The 13,994-nt window shown below is 41.1% G+C and overlaps 1 protein-coding gene and 1 pseudogene across 2 annotated transcripts; both read right to left on the bottom strand.

Annotated features, from left to right (window-relative positions):
* Positions 1 to 5,093: 5,093 nt before the first annotated feature.
* On the bottom strand, positions 5,094 to 6,403 carry LOC146813526 (uncharacterized; annotated as a pseudogene). Its single transcript, XR_014966994.1, has one exon. The product of XR_014966994.1 is annotated as an uncharacterized LOC146813526 (transcript).
* Positions 6,404 to 6,780: 377 nt separating this feature from the next.
* LOC146813525 (uncharacterized) lies at positions 6,781 to 8,235 on the bottom strand. Its single transcript, XM_085620307.1, has one exon. The coding sequence runs from the start codon at positions 8,233 to 8,235 to the stop codon at positions 6,781 to 6,783; it is 1,455 nt and encodes a 484-aa protein (XP_085476433.1).
* Between the last annotated feature and the right edge of the window lie 5,759 nt (positions 8,236 to 13,994).

Raw genomic sequence — 13,994 nt, 5'->3', positions numbered from 1 at the left:
AGGAGACCATGCCTGTATTTGGTTAGCATGGACAATGCCTAAATAAGGGCTGGATTTTCTATGACTAAATAAGGGCAATATGAATTGTACCTATATAAGGGCATAATTCGGGAAACCTATATACGGAATCTAAATCTACACATAACACCATCTTGAACCACGATCAAAACAAATTCCTTGCTATTTCCGAGAAAAGGCTTCAGTTAAGTTTTGTTTATGAAATGTTAGGTTTTGCTACACTAATGAATAGACTGTTCTTATTAGCACATACCTTTCTCTCTAGATAGAGGCCCTCTCCCACTTGTCTGATGGCGGGAGCAGGGTGAAACTACCTTGGGCAATAATTGGGAGGTGTGAGATACGAGAACCGAAAGTTTTTTTATTTTTATTTCACTGTCCAGCTGCATCTTTTCGGAAAATTCCACTATGGGTGTGTTCTAGCCCAAGTTACGAAGTGTAAATATTGTGTCTTTATACTTGTTGATTTCAGTCCCTCTGCAGCACTCCTAGAGACTGGGCGAACTGGGCTCCACTCTGAGCGAACCTAATAAACAATTATTGGTTTGTATTCTCTACTGTCTGACGGACTTCATTTAGTATGGAAGGCTGAGAGGTGGTCATTAGTGACCCGGGTGACCCTAATCAGGCCATTTCCTTCAGTTGGTGCCCAGACAGACTCCCTCAGGTGATTGATCCATCCCCTTTCCGCAGACGGACGGGAGGCCGATGACATAATCGGGTCGGACTGACGGCTCAGAGATCCCTGCACGAGGAGTATCATTTGCTCGAAGCTGCCCCTTCTATCCTGCCTGACAGTGCCTCACCCAGTGGTCATCCTGACTAGAGTCCTCAACGGTGAAACCCTTGGAAGAGTCGGAAGTGGAGAATTGGTCCATTTGTGCTACTGATATCAGGTAAGTATGTTTTGACTCTTTGTGGATATGGTACCATTGTGGTTTGCGTTTGATACGGTCTGAGGACCGTTTTTGATCAAAGTATTTGCAATTATTTTGCTAGGTAAAAGCCAACCCTTTTGTTTTCTTTTTAAAATGCCTAGCCTAAGCAAAATCTTGTATTCCTGTTGTCGTTGTTTTTCAGATGCTCGATTGGAAGCAGCTCAGCCGGCGCCTCCTGAAGGCAGCCCTAATTTTGATACGTTTGTGAAGCATGGTCTTGGCCCTATTATGTTTAGTACATTATGGCACAAATATACGAGGCACAATGCCGAGATGCAGTGGCCGTTGACAGGTACTTTTGATTACAAAAAAAATGGGTTTTTACAGGAGCAATTATTCAAGAAAAGAAGTAGACAGTTCATGTTTGACTCCCGTAGAACTTGGCAGAAGGAGGCTAAACAGTTAAAGATGAAGAGAGATGCACGGAAAGGGAAAATGCAGACATTGACACAGAAAGCTGACATATGGTATAGAAAAACAAGAGTATGGAATTGAGTGTGAAGATCGGAGATTTTGATTGTATATTGATAAGTCTTATTTGGCAAAAGAGGAATATGATACTTTTGTAGAGGACTTGCTAGACACTCGACCCCCGCCCCCTTATGCCCCACAGAAGATTTATCCCGCCGTTTCCTTACAGTCAGAGCAGCCTGCTACGTCTGCTGTTCCTGTATCCATGGCTGTTTCGACGACTGTGGCTACGGCACCGCTCGCTTCTTCTTTACCCTTGCCGTCTTTGGCAACTGTGACTCTCAGTACACCTACTGTTTCAACTCCTGTATCTTGCGTTCTTTCTCCTCCGGTGCAAGGGCCACAACAATTGTACCTGTTACTTCTGTTGTTTCTCCTTCCATGGTCTTTCATGGATTCGAGGATAGAGATTGGATGAAATTTAAGGAGCGAATATGCCCGTTAGTTTTGTCTTGAGTAGGGGATGAAGAGAAGAACGTAATAGCTGACCAGGCTGCGCAATGGGCTCAGAATGCAATTTATAGTGTGGAGGATGTTTGGGAAGTCATGAGGCATTTTAAACCCTTTATACAACAAAATGCCCATAAGCATATGTCCGCTACATTGATTAGTATTTGGCAGCAACACATTGGGACAGAAGCGCCTCAAATTTTGTTTGATATTAGAGATCGTGTGTATGCTGCTGACTTAGAGCCAGATCAAGTATTTGGAAATGCTACAACCTTGATTGCTTACAGAGGTAGATTACATGAGAAGACCCCTACTCCGGTATCTCAGTTTCCGATGCGGGAGATTCATCCTATATATCATCCAGAAATACCTGCAATAACGGACTATCATGGAAATATTACTAGACCGGCTGTGGCGGCCCGGCAATAACGGACTAGCATGGAAATATTACTAGACCGGCTGTGGCGGCCCGTTATCAGGAAAAACTGGTTTATACTCCATGGAAACGAAGTGAGGTTCTGGCCCTTAAGGCTCATTTGCCTGATCCTAGGAAGAATACTACAACTTATTATAAAGATTTGACAGAGGCCGCCTCTTCAACTGTATGAGAACCAATATTTTTTTTTTTGTATTTCACTGTCCAGCTGCATCTGCTGGGAAAATTCCACTATGGTTGTGTTCTAGCCCAAGTTACGAAGTGTACATAATGTGTCTTTATACTTGTTGATTTCAGTCCCTCTGCAGCACTCCTAGAGACTGTGCAGACTGGGCTCTGCTCTGAGTGTACTCTGAATAAACAGTTATTGGTTTGTATTTTATACTGTCTGACAGACTCTTCTTTTAGTATGGAAGGCTGAGAGGTTGTCATTAGTGACCCTGGTGACCCTAATCGGGCCATTTCCTTCATCCTTACATCACTTGCAAAAAGGCTTGTGATGTGGACTACAACCTCCCCTATTGGGGAAGGAGCTCTTCATAGAGTGGCCTGGACGGGTCCCTATATAAGCTAAGCTGTGAGCCGGTGGTGGAGAGTGCAGATATGAGACAATAAAGTAAAACTACTTCATGGTGGACAAAAGAGCAGCTTTATTCGGTGTCCGTCCTCCAGGGGTAGGATTAGAACAAAAGGGAGAAAGACGTTCAACCCAATTGCTGAATAGGAGCCAATATTTTTCTGCCTAATTATAACCCTTTAAGGAAGATGTGAGGCATTCCTCGGGACGATATATTATAGTCACTCTGCCAATGATTGAGAAAAGGCTGTCTAATGTGAAAGCACAAATGTAAGATGAGCACAACCAGTGTTCCATGAAATTGTAGAGGTATTCACTGTTGTCTCTATCAGTAAACATATTAGTGATCACAAGACCAAGAAACAGAAGAAAAGGAAAGTCTTTAGCCATCACTAAAGAGACTCAGGGATGGTGTAGACACAGACACATTAGTGTGTAAAAACATGTGGTGGGCAAGCACCAGATAGACACTGCAAAAGAACACATGTGAAAAAGTGTCTAAAAGACTAATATATACACTAGTCATATAGTAGCTTACCCTCATTTGTCACATACAGACGTAAACTCAAGGCACAGCATTACAGGCTATGACTGATAGACACATGAAATACAGATGGACAAAGGCGACTTCTAGAAACATACAAACTTCCAGACAACACAGGTCCCCACCTAGCAGGGAAAAAACTTGGAGACAGAGGATTATCATATGTTGAATGGAAACATCATGAAAGAATTAGGGAGAAAATAGGTAACAATTTATGGGAAAAAAGCAGGATAACACTGCACTGTGTTGTATGGGTTATCAACAGATGCTGATACATTTATGATCGATTCAGTGAGAGTAAACAAAACCGTGAAAAGGGTTTTCAATATATAGGAAGTGATGGCGCTTAGCTAGTATGCGTGTAGGGTGTTTGGCTGAACAGATAAAAATGGTGCTAAACAGGAAGGGGAGACCCCTCTAACCCCTTAATGTGTGTAGGGTAGACCCTACAACTAAACAGTACAAATAATCCTGTGCACACATAAAATATAACCAGTAAATACTGCAGTAGACGAAGCAAGATATGCAAAGTTCGTTAGTGTTAATGGATGTTCTTTATTCCTTCAGAAAACGCAACCAGCCGACATGTGTTTCGTCAGGGAAAGTAGTCCCACGACTCTTCAGGGCGAAAAGCAGGTGATAAATCCAAACCGGCAATTAACACGTCTCATCAATCATAAAAATTGGTGTCAATCGGTTGGCTTGGTTATCAAAACCTCAATAGTCTGGTGCCACGAGTAAAGACCCTTTTGGATTCTTACTCTGTCTTTACTCGTGGCACCAGACTATTGAGGTTTTGATAACCGATCCAGTGAGAGTAGTTATTGTACTCCAATACCACATATATCTTTGTTGCTGTGCTTATGTTGTATAAATATTTGTTTGGTACCGTAGCACAACACCTTCATCACCCAAGAACAGAAGAAGTTTCTATTTTAGCTACAAGGCGACATGGCACCCAGGAGAGAATGTAAAACAATAAGGGCGCCATTACTTCAATGAGAATGCTTTAAACATTGCCTCATCTGTTGTGAATGACTTCATCCTATGTTCTGTTTTGTTTCCAAATGAGTAAAGATGTTTTTTGCTTTATTTTTCCCCTAAGATTATGCAGAGTTATTTTATTTCAACAGATGAGTTACGTGCCTCATTTATCTTCAGAACTACAGTGGTTGTTTTATTTGCCATTTTAATTTCTTGTAGTAGCTCTGTGGCGGATCTCATAGTTCTTGCCCACTTCAGTATTCCTGGTGCTCACTGTTTGAATACCTGGAGTTGCATATGGGGTTTCAACTTTTATCAATTGTGTTTTTAACATGACATAGTTTTTGTTGCTGAATTAACTAGGTGAGAGTCTGGAAGTAGTGGCGTATTTGCTATATTTTTGGGTGGGTTAGATTACATTAGTGCTAACCTCTTTGATAAGCCACAATAAGCCTTCTAAATTTTCTGGATAATAAAATGGAAAATATCACTTCGTCTTCAACACCCTACTTTCAAAACACAGTCAAAAGCCTTCTGGCTTTTGTATCTGTGGACTTTCAGAATGCTGTTTGTGACCATCATTAGTTACAATTGTCTAACACCAGTAGGACTATGGTTTTGGGGCTCCTACGATGGATCGGGTTTAACAGGGTATTGCACTTGAAAAGGTCTTCTTTAACCACTCCCACTGCATGACAGTGCCCAGCTGTCTTGAAAGTAGAGGATAGTATTCTCTCCTGTATGAGTTCTAAGGTGACTAGCAAGACCAGAAGATTGACTGAAGTCTGCCCCAAATTCAGTGCACTGATAGGGTTTCTTACCTGTATGTATTCTCTTGTGCTTTGTACGGCTTCCTTTGTCACAAAAGCTAGCCACACAATCAAGGCACTGATAAGGTTTCTCACCAGTATGTACTCTCTGGTGTTTAGTAAGAGTTCCTTTTATATTAAACCTTGTACCACATTCAGCGCACTGATAAGGTTTCTCGCCAGTATGTACTCTCTGGTGAATAGTAAGAGTGATTTTTCTAATAAACATTTTACCACATTCGGTGCACTTATAAGGTTTTCTACCTGTGTGTGTTCTCCGGTGACTGGTAAGAGATGCTTTCTGATGGAACCTTTTCCCACATTCTGTGCACTGATACGGTTTCTCACCTGTGTGTAATCTCTGGTGAACAGTAAGACTTGCTTTCACACTGAACCTTTTCCCACATTCAGTGCATTGATGGGGTTTCACTCCTGTGTGTACTCTCTGGTGAACAGTAAGACTTGCTTTCACACTGAACCTTTTCCCACATTCAGTGCATTGATGGGGTTTCACTCCTGTGTGTACTCTCTGGTGAGCTCTAAGATTTGCTTGACTACTGAATCTTTTTGCCCATTCGCTGCATTGGTAAGGCTTATCACCTGTATGGGTTCTATGGTGAATGGTAAGGTTTTGCAAAGAGCTAAAGCCTGCCCCGCACTCAATGCAGTCATGAGGCTTTTCACCTGTATGCCTTTTCTGATGCTGAGTAAGATTACCTTTGGCAGCAGCACACTCAGAGCACTGATATTGTTTCACTCCTGTGTGCATTCTCTGATGAAAGATAAAATGTGATTTAGGACTAAAACTTTTCCTACATTCTGAGCACTGATAAGCTTTATCACTATATGTGTCCGATGGTGTATAATAAGATTTCCTTTCTTACTGAACCATTTACTACATTCAATGCAGTGATAGGGTTTCTCACTTGTCTGTGCTTGCTCGATAATTGTTAGATTATCGTACTTACTGAACTCTTTCTCACATTCTGAGCACTGATAAAGTTTCTTGTCCAAGTGTGATCTTTTGTGAAGAGTAAGACTTCTTTTCACTTCAAACCTTTTCCCATATGCTGAACATAGATAAGGTTTCTCACCAATGTGTGCTCTCTGGTGGATAGGTTTCCTTTCACTATCAGTTCCTTGGTAGATGGCAGGATATTGCATGCTGTACCACATTCAGTAAATTAATCAGGTTTGCAACCTGTGCATGTGTTATCTGGTGCTTAGTAAGGCTTACTTGGTCACAAAAGCCAGCCTCACATTCAGTGCAATGATAAGGTTTCTCACCAGTGTGTACTCTCTCTCTGGTGATTAGTAAGCTGTCCTTTTGTGGCCAAGACCTGGAACGAGCTCCCAATCGACATCAGACGCTCCCCCTCCCAGTACATCTTAAAGAAGACACTCAAGACCTGGCTCTTCGATTGAACGGAGCTGCTACTCTCCCCCTTCCCCCCAGCGCCTTAAGACCCTCACTGGTGAGTCGTGTGCTTACAATTCCCCTGACTGATTGGTTGATTGTGTTTCAAACAGAACGTTTTTCCACATTCAGTGCATTAAAATGGGTTCTCTCGTGTATGTCTTCTCTGGTGATGAATAAGACCTCCTTTATAACGAAAGCAAATCCCACATTCAGTGCATTGATAAGGTTTCTCACCTGTATGTGTTCTCTGGTGCCTATTAAGACTTCCTGTGTCACCGAAGGAAGTGCCACATTCAGTGCACTGATAAGGTTTCTCACCAGTATGTATTCTCTGGTGAATAGTAAGAATGCCTTTTCTACTAAACCTTTTACAACATTCAGTACACTGATAAGGTTTCTCACCTGTATGTGTTCTCTGGTGGTTAATAAGACTTCCTGTGTCACAAAAGGAAGTGCCACATTCAGTGCACCGATAAGGTTTCTCACCAGTATGTATTCTCTGGTGAATAGTAAGACTGCCTTTTATATTAAACCTTTTATCACATTCAGTGCACTGAAAAGGTTTCTCACCTGTGTGTAATCTCTGGTGAACAGTAAGACTTGCTTTCAAACTGAAGCTTTTCCCACATTCAGTGCATTGATACGGTTTGACTTCTGTGTGCACCCTCTGGTGATTTTTAAGACTTCGTTTCACACTGAACTTTTTCCCACATTCTGTGCACTGATAAGGAGTCTCTCCAGTATGAGTTCTAAGGTGATTAGCAAGAACATACAAATGACTGAAGTTTGTTCCACATTCAGTGCATTTATAAGGTTTCTCACCTCTATGTTTTCTCTGGTGATTAGTAAGACTTCCTTTGTCACAGAAACTAGCCCCACAATCAGTGCACTGATAAGGTCTCTCACCTGTATGTAGTCTCTGGTGAATAGTAAGATATTCTTTTGTACTAAACCTTTTACCACATTCAGTGCACTGATAAGGTTTCTCACCTGTGTGTACTCTCTGGTGAATAGTAAGATGTGGTTTCACACTGAACCTTTTCCCACATTCAGTGCACTCATAAGGTTTCTCGCCTGTGTGCATTCTCTGGTGAATAGTGAGACGTGCTTTCATCCTGAACCTTTTCCCACATTCAGTGCACTGAAAAGGTTTCTCACCTGTATGTGTTCTCTGGTGATGAATAAGACATCCTTTGTCACTAAAACGAATTCCACATTCAGTGCACTGATGAGGTTTCACTCCTGTATGTACTCTCTGGTGACTAGTAAGACTTGCTTTCACACTAAAGCATTTCCCACATTCAGTGCATTGATGAGGTTTCACTCCTGTGTGAACCCTTTGATGAGTAGTAAGATTTGCTTGACTACTGAATCCTTTTGCACATTTGTTGCATTGGTAAGGTTTCTCACCTGTATGAGTTCTAAGGTGAACAGTAAGTTTTTGCATGCAGCTGAAGCCTGCCCCGCATTCAGTGCATTGATAAGGTTTTTCATCTGTATGTCTTGTCTGATGCCGATTAAGATTACCTTTGGTACTAAAGGCAGCAGAACACTCAGTGCACTGATACTGTTTTGCTTCTGTGTGCATTCTCTGATGAATAATAAGCTGTGTCTTATGACAAAAACTTTTCCTACATTCTGAGCACTAACAAGGATTATCCACTGTATGTGTCTGATGATGTATAATAAAATTTCCTTTCTTACTGAACTGTTTACCACGTTCAATGGATTGATAGTGTTTCTCGTCGGTCTCTGTGGCCTCGTGAATTGTAAGATTATCCTGCTTATTGAAACCTTTCTCACATTCTGAGCATTGATAAAGTCTATCCACTGTATGTGTCTGATAGTGTACAACAAGATTTCCTTTCTTACTGAAGCGTTTACCATATTCAATGCACTAATAGGGTTTCTCACCTGCCTTTGCTCATTAGTGAATTGTAAGATTATTCTGCTTGCTGAACCCTTTCTCACATTCTGAGCATTGATAAATTATCTCGCCCCAGTGTGATCTCTGGTGACGAGTAAGACTTTTCACTTTGAACCATTTCCCATATTCTGAACAATGATAAGGTTTCTCACCAGTTTGTACTCTCTGATGGATAGGTTTCTTATCTGTATCAGTTCCTTGGTATATGGTAAGAGATTGCATGCTATTCCACATTCAGTACATTAATAAGGTTTACCACCGGAATGTTTTCTATTACGATTTGTAGGATTTCTTTTTCTCCTGCAAGATACTGGCACACCGATGAGAGTTTTCTCTTGAGAGTGCTCGCTGGTGAATGGTACGACTTTCAGATGAATCCTCCTCCCCTAATCTGTGCATTGATAATGCTATTGTCTATACATGCTCTCTTTCTCACTGAAGCTAGCTCATGTTTTGCACCTGTACATTTTACTATCTGTAAGAAGCAGTTAACAAACAATCAGTGCACTGATAAAGTTTCTTTTCAGTTTGGAATGCGTTCTCAGGTGTTTAGTATCAAGTCCTTCCTTGATGAAGCTCTTCTTACAGTTGAAGCATTGATAGGATAGTTAGTGTGAGTTCACAGATGCCTGTCACACTCACTTTCTGTGAAGCTATTTTCACATTCAGTGAATTGATAAAGTTTCGCTGGAAAAGTTTCTTTTTTTTTACAGAAAGCCTTTCTGCGCGAGTGAAGCTTTTCAAAGTTTTTCTTTAAATTAAGCTTGTCTTAGATTTGTTATACGTTTGTGAGATCGCGGTGAATAACAACCTTTTCAATTTCATTCAAGCTTTAACAATTTTCTCTGGTTTTCCTTCTTGTGTCTGTTATGTAAGATGCTGTACTCTATTGATTACGTGTCGCAGAGAATTGATAATGTCCCATGTTCCATTAATTTATATGTCAGCAGTGCAAGGCAATTAAAACATTTAGCAGAATTTCAGTTGTTGTGTTCCACGTATTGATTACCTATTGAAACAAACAGAAAGTAAAATTATTATTTGATTTTTTTTTATGTTCTCACAGTAAAATATACAAGCTATTTCTCAATGATTTTGCAGAGACTATCACCTTTTCCATGTTCTAGCTAGTATGGCGGGAACAGAAAGGCTGAAAAGATAAGAGTACGGATTGAATGGATAAGGAACCAATAGGTAACCACAGACACAAGAACAGGAAGTCTAAAGAGAGAACGGTAAGGATTGGATAGATAAGGGACCAATGGGAGACCATCTTCCTGTATAAATCAATTATAGCAATTGGTCCAATTTAAAAAAGAAAAAAACGTAATGAAGGTTTGTGTTCCTGTTGGACCCCGACTTCAATGAGGTGCGCTCTAATTAGGCAAAAATGATATCCAACTAGGTGACTTTTAACATAGTATTAAACTAAACTTGCTTGTATGTGCTTTTAGAAACACAGGGCAACGTATTGGCAGCCTGCACGACATATTGTCGATTCATAAACCAGAAGATATAATAAGCTGTATGAAAAGCGTCAAATAGACAGGTGAGATTTTTAGTGATGAGCTATAAATTGGAAGATTTATGGCACTTTTACGGTAGAGAGTACATTAAAAACTGCTTTTATGTAATATAAGTTGAGTTATAAAATGGATTTTTAAATTGTGCAGGTAATTGAAAACGCCACTTTGAGGAGCAACTTAATGACTGCTTAGATCTGCATTATAATATCGGTGGTCTTGCTCAGGGCAGGAATGCAAAAGTAGACTTGCAGCTTGTTGACCCGCGTGAAATTAGAGCTACGTGTTTTAAAATAACAAAGGGCCTGATTTAGATGTTGGCGGATGGGTTACTCCGTCATAACGCTGGCAGATATTCAGTTCGCCGGGATATCAATCGCAATATAGCCTATGGAATTTATATTTCGGCAAACGGGATATCAGCCACGGTTATATTGGAGCCACCTGTCTGCCAAGATCTAAATGAAGCCTAAAGTCTTAAATACTAGGTAAGACCATGAGTGACAAATATAGATTAATAATAGCATATATTTGTCATCATAAAAGAATGAAAAATCTCCTTTTATTCCTACTATTTTTTTATCTCATTGGGAAAGCTCTACCCGTGGTGCTGCACTGCTCTTGCCCCTGTCTTCCCCTGACTTCTTACCCCGTCACGTGGTCAGGATAGGCATGGTAAGGAACACCGCCATTTAAATGCTCATGTTTCTTAAGTTTTCCTCTCTTTTACACATGATACGTTTGACATACATTTGCATATGTGACAATGCAAGAAAACATTTTCTGAATCAGCATTACTTACATTTACGCTTCATAGGCACATAATGACGAGAACTTGAACATTAGGTACAAGGGTTAAAGTTCACTCCGCAAACGTCATTATTGCTATTGTCCAGTAAGCGACAACACTATCCAACTAGAATTAACAAATGTTGCCTGACCGTGGTTGCAGCATGGCCACATGGGTACTGCTTATTTTATATAAAGAACCACTTCCTTGTTTAAGGTAGAGAAGCACTCAGCTGATTCCTGTTTACCAACAAGAGGGATGTCCAGCTCTACACCAAGCCCGACAGCCTGAAGAAACTTTCCAGCAGATAATGGGGAGTCAGCCCACCCGCCAGGGATTTGGCAGATCACCCTCCCTAGGCAAAGCTAGTTTAGGGAGCGCTAGGCATGAGTACGCTATACACAGGTTTTATATGCCAGTATATATTCACTACCCTAGCACAATGGTGGAATTAGTCATCTTTTTCACTACTCTTGTAATGCTAATCACGCTAATCTGTTTTATTCTATTGATTATCGCAGTGCACATTTTTTTTTACAAGAATCACAATGCTTCAATAAATATCGAAACATCTTGCTGAGTATTTCTTGTGTACTTCTTTGGGTATACATTAGAGTCCAAACAAAGGGTTCTAGATCTGTTATCAAGATTTCCTTGGGAGATCAGGGTTGTGATGTTCTGAGGTTGCGCACACATTTTTTACCCTGTAAAGGTTAGGGGTTCAGAGAGTGCACTGTGAGCTAGCAGGACTATAGGCCAACATATCTTGAGGCTGTGCACGGGAATAGGCCTGACACAATCCTGATGTTTATGTTGTCCAACAAACGCACAGTTTTACCGGAGAGGTAGAAGCCGTATGACATGGTGCCGAAAAACGTTCTAGGTTGGGCTCTTATTTAATGGATTGCCTGGGTAGTTTTCTTTTGTGTACCCAAAGACCCCTACTCACCTAGGAACAGGAGACGTCCTCGGTGTTCGGAAAAATATCCTCCTCAGCTAAGTAGGTTAACCCTATGTATTGGCTGTAGGTTGTTCAAGCTTTAACCTTTTCAAAGGATCACCCCATAGTGATACCCTCTCTGAATTACAACACATTCTTATGGCTAAACCGGCAGCATCAAACATACCTGAGAAAAGCAGACATGTAGTTAGTCAGAAGCTGCTACAACATGATTTCGCACTTGCGTGTGGGGATGCTACCTTCATGGTTGACGTACACAAAGCATTTAGGACAAAGGTATTCTATTCATGGGTTATACTCCCAGCAGCAAACAACCACACACATTTGATTCACACATACTGAAAATGACGTTTCAAAATAACTATACAACTTACGAAGCATTAGAAATACCATTAACATTCCAAGAACATCAAAACAGGTTTGAAGGCACCCTACCACTATAAAGGAACTTAGAGTAAGTCCCCTTAGTAATCAGGGAGTACCATGGCCAGTCTTGGCCGGTTACATACCACATCCAAACATAGCTAATATGACAGCACCACAATTACGCAGATTATATAATAGTTTAGTCAGAATATATAGGAGTCTGACAGTTCATTACGCTAACAATGACAGTAAATACTGCAAGGGCTGCTCAAGCTGCACAACCACAATTGGCTCACCGGACATAATGATCAATGCAGTCATGGCTAAAGTTCCCGTCAAACAGGAGGGAATTCAGTTTTGGTTTGCACAAAACACAAGTCAGCTTGAAGCCGTGTTTCCCCATATGGGACTCCAGGAAAAACACGGTGGCTAATTCCCATAGAAAGTAACAACTCGTAACTTTATGATTGCGGTGTCCCCGCAGTCGGGGCAGAGCCTACATGTGGTGCAAACACCATACGGTCTGCCCCGTGTGCGGAGGCTTTGCCCCGACTGCGGAAGCTCCGCCCTGACGGCTTGGACTCTGCAGTCAGAAAGTTATGAGTTGTAAATTTCTTTGTGAATTAGGCCCAGAATTCTTAACATATGCTTGCCAATGGGGATGGCTCCCCCTGTGGAGGACTGCGCCACTAAGGGCACAGGCTTCGCTGCGGTATATACCAGAACTTAAGGTACACCCTCATTAGCTGTTTTGCCTGAGATGCTTAAACTAATTCCGAATGAGTACGGGGCAGCCACTTCCCTAGATCTGGGGGTAAAAGTGATGGGCAGTGTATGTAAAGATAAGGGTACCCCAGACAATTTCCTAAATCAGGGTGTATTAGTTGAATGTGAACAAAACAAATTAGGAAAGTTGAGAATAATCGTGGACCTAAACAATAGATGCAATGTACATACATCCGTGGATATTAGGTATCAAAAATATTTTTTATTATTTATATAGACAATTAGCTTCATATACAGATTAAAGAGAGAAACAAAGTCAAGTTGTTGTCCATTAAGGTCAATTTGCAATATAATTACATATTTAAATTGCATAAAATGGTCATGTTTCCTATCGTGAGTCAAGACACTACTTAATACATTTTTCACAGTGTGAACAGTACATGTTTTTAGGTATGGAGATATTCCTAATAATTCAATCTTAAACTAGAAATATAAATAATGCAAGAATTATCACTCCAATTTGTATAGAGGACATTCATTTCTGGCATGGCTCTTGAAAATCTTTGTCCTACGCGCGTTTCGGCTGTACGCCTTCATCAGGAAGCCATGTATACAGACAATGAGACCTCGTGGAGTATAGCAGATGGTCTCCCTACTAAAAAGGTGGAAAGTTGGGGCACGGTACTGGTGTGATGTGATGAATTCTCTCCGGTAAATAGTCCAGGAGTAAAAAGAAGAATATGAGAACCTAAGCAGTCCCGTTGGTGGAATCTAAAGTGTGCCACAAGGTGGTATATGTTAATGACACCAAGTTGGTCAGCGTGTAAGGATGGATCCACTGAATCAGTAGGTCCCCATGGTGGACCTGAAGAAAATATTTGGGTCATGAGCTGCTGAAAGATCCAGTCTGTAGTTTTAGTGGCAAGCATATAATTGGATGGGAAGGCAGTGAGAAAATCTCCTGAACACTGCCAGTGGCTTGGTCAAGGACCGGGGGTCAGCGTCAGACTTCTCGTTCACGGAACTGCGGGTGGTGGGCGTCCCATCTTCACGG

Source organism: Triturus cristatus, chromosome 7 (genome assembly GCF_964204655.1).
Source record: "Triturus cristatus chromosome 7, aTriCri1.1, whole genome shotgun sequence".
In the NCBI taxonomy this organism is placed as follows: domain Eukaryota; kingdom Metazoa; phylum Chordata; class Amphibia; order Caudata; family Salamandridae; genus Triturus; species Triturus cristatus.
This window is presented reverse-complemented; position numbering and strand designations above follow the sequence as displayed.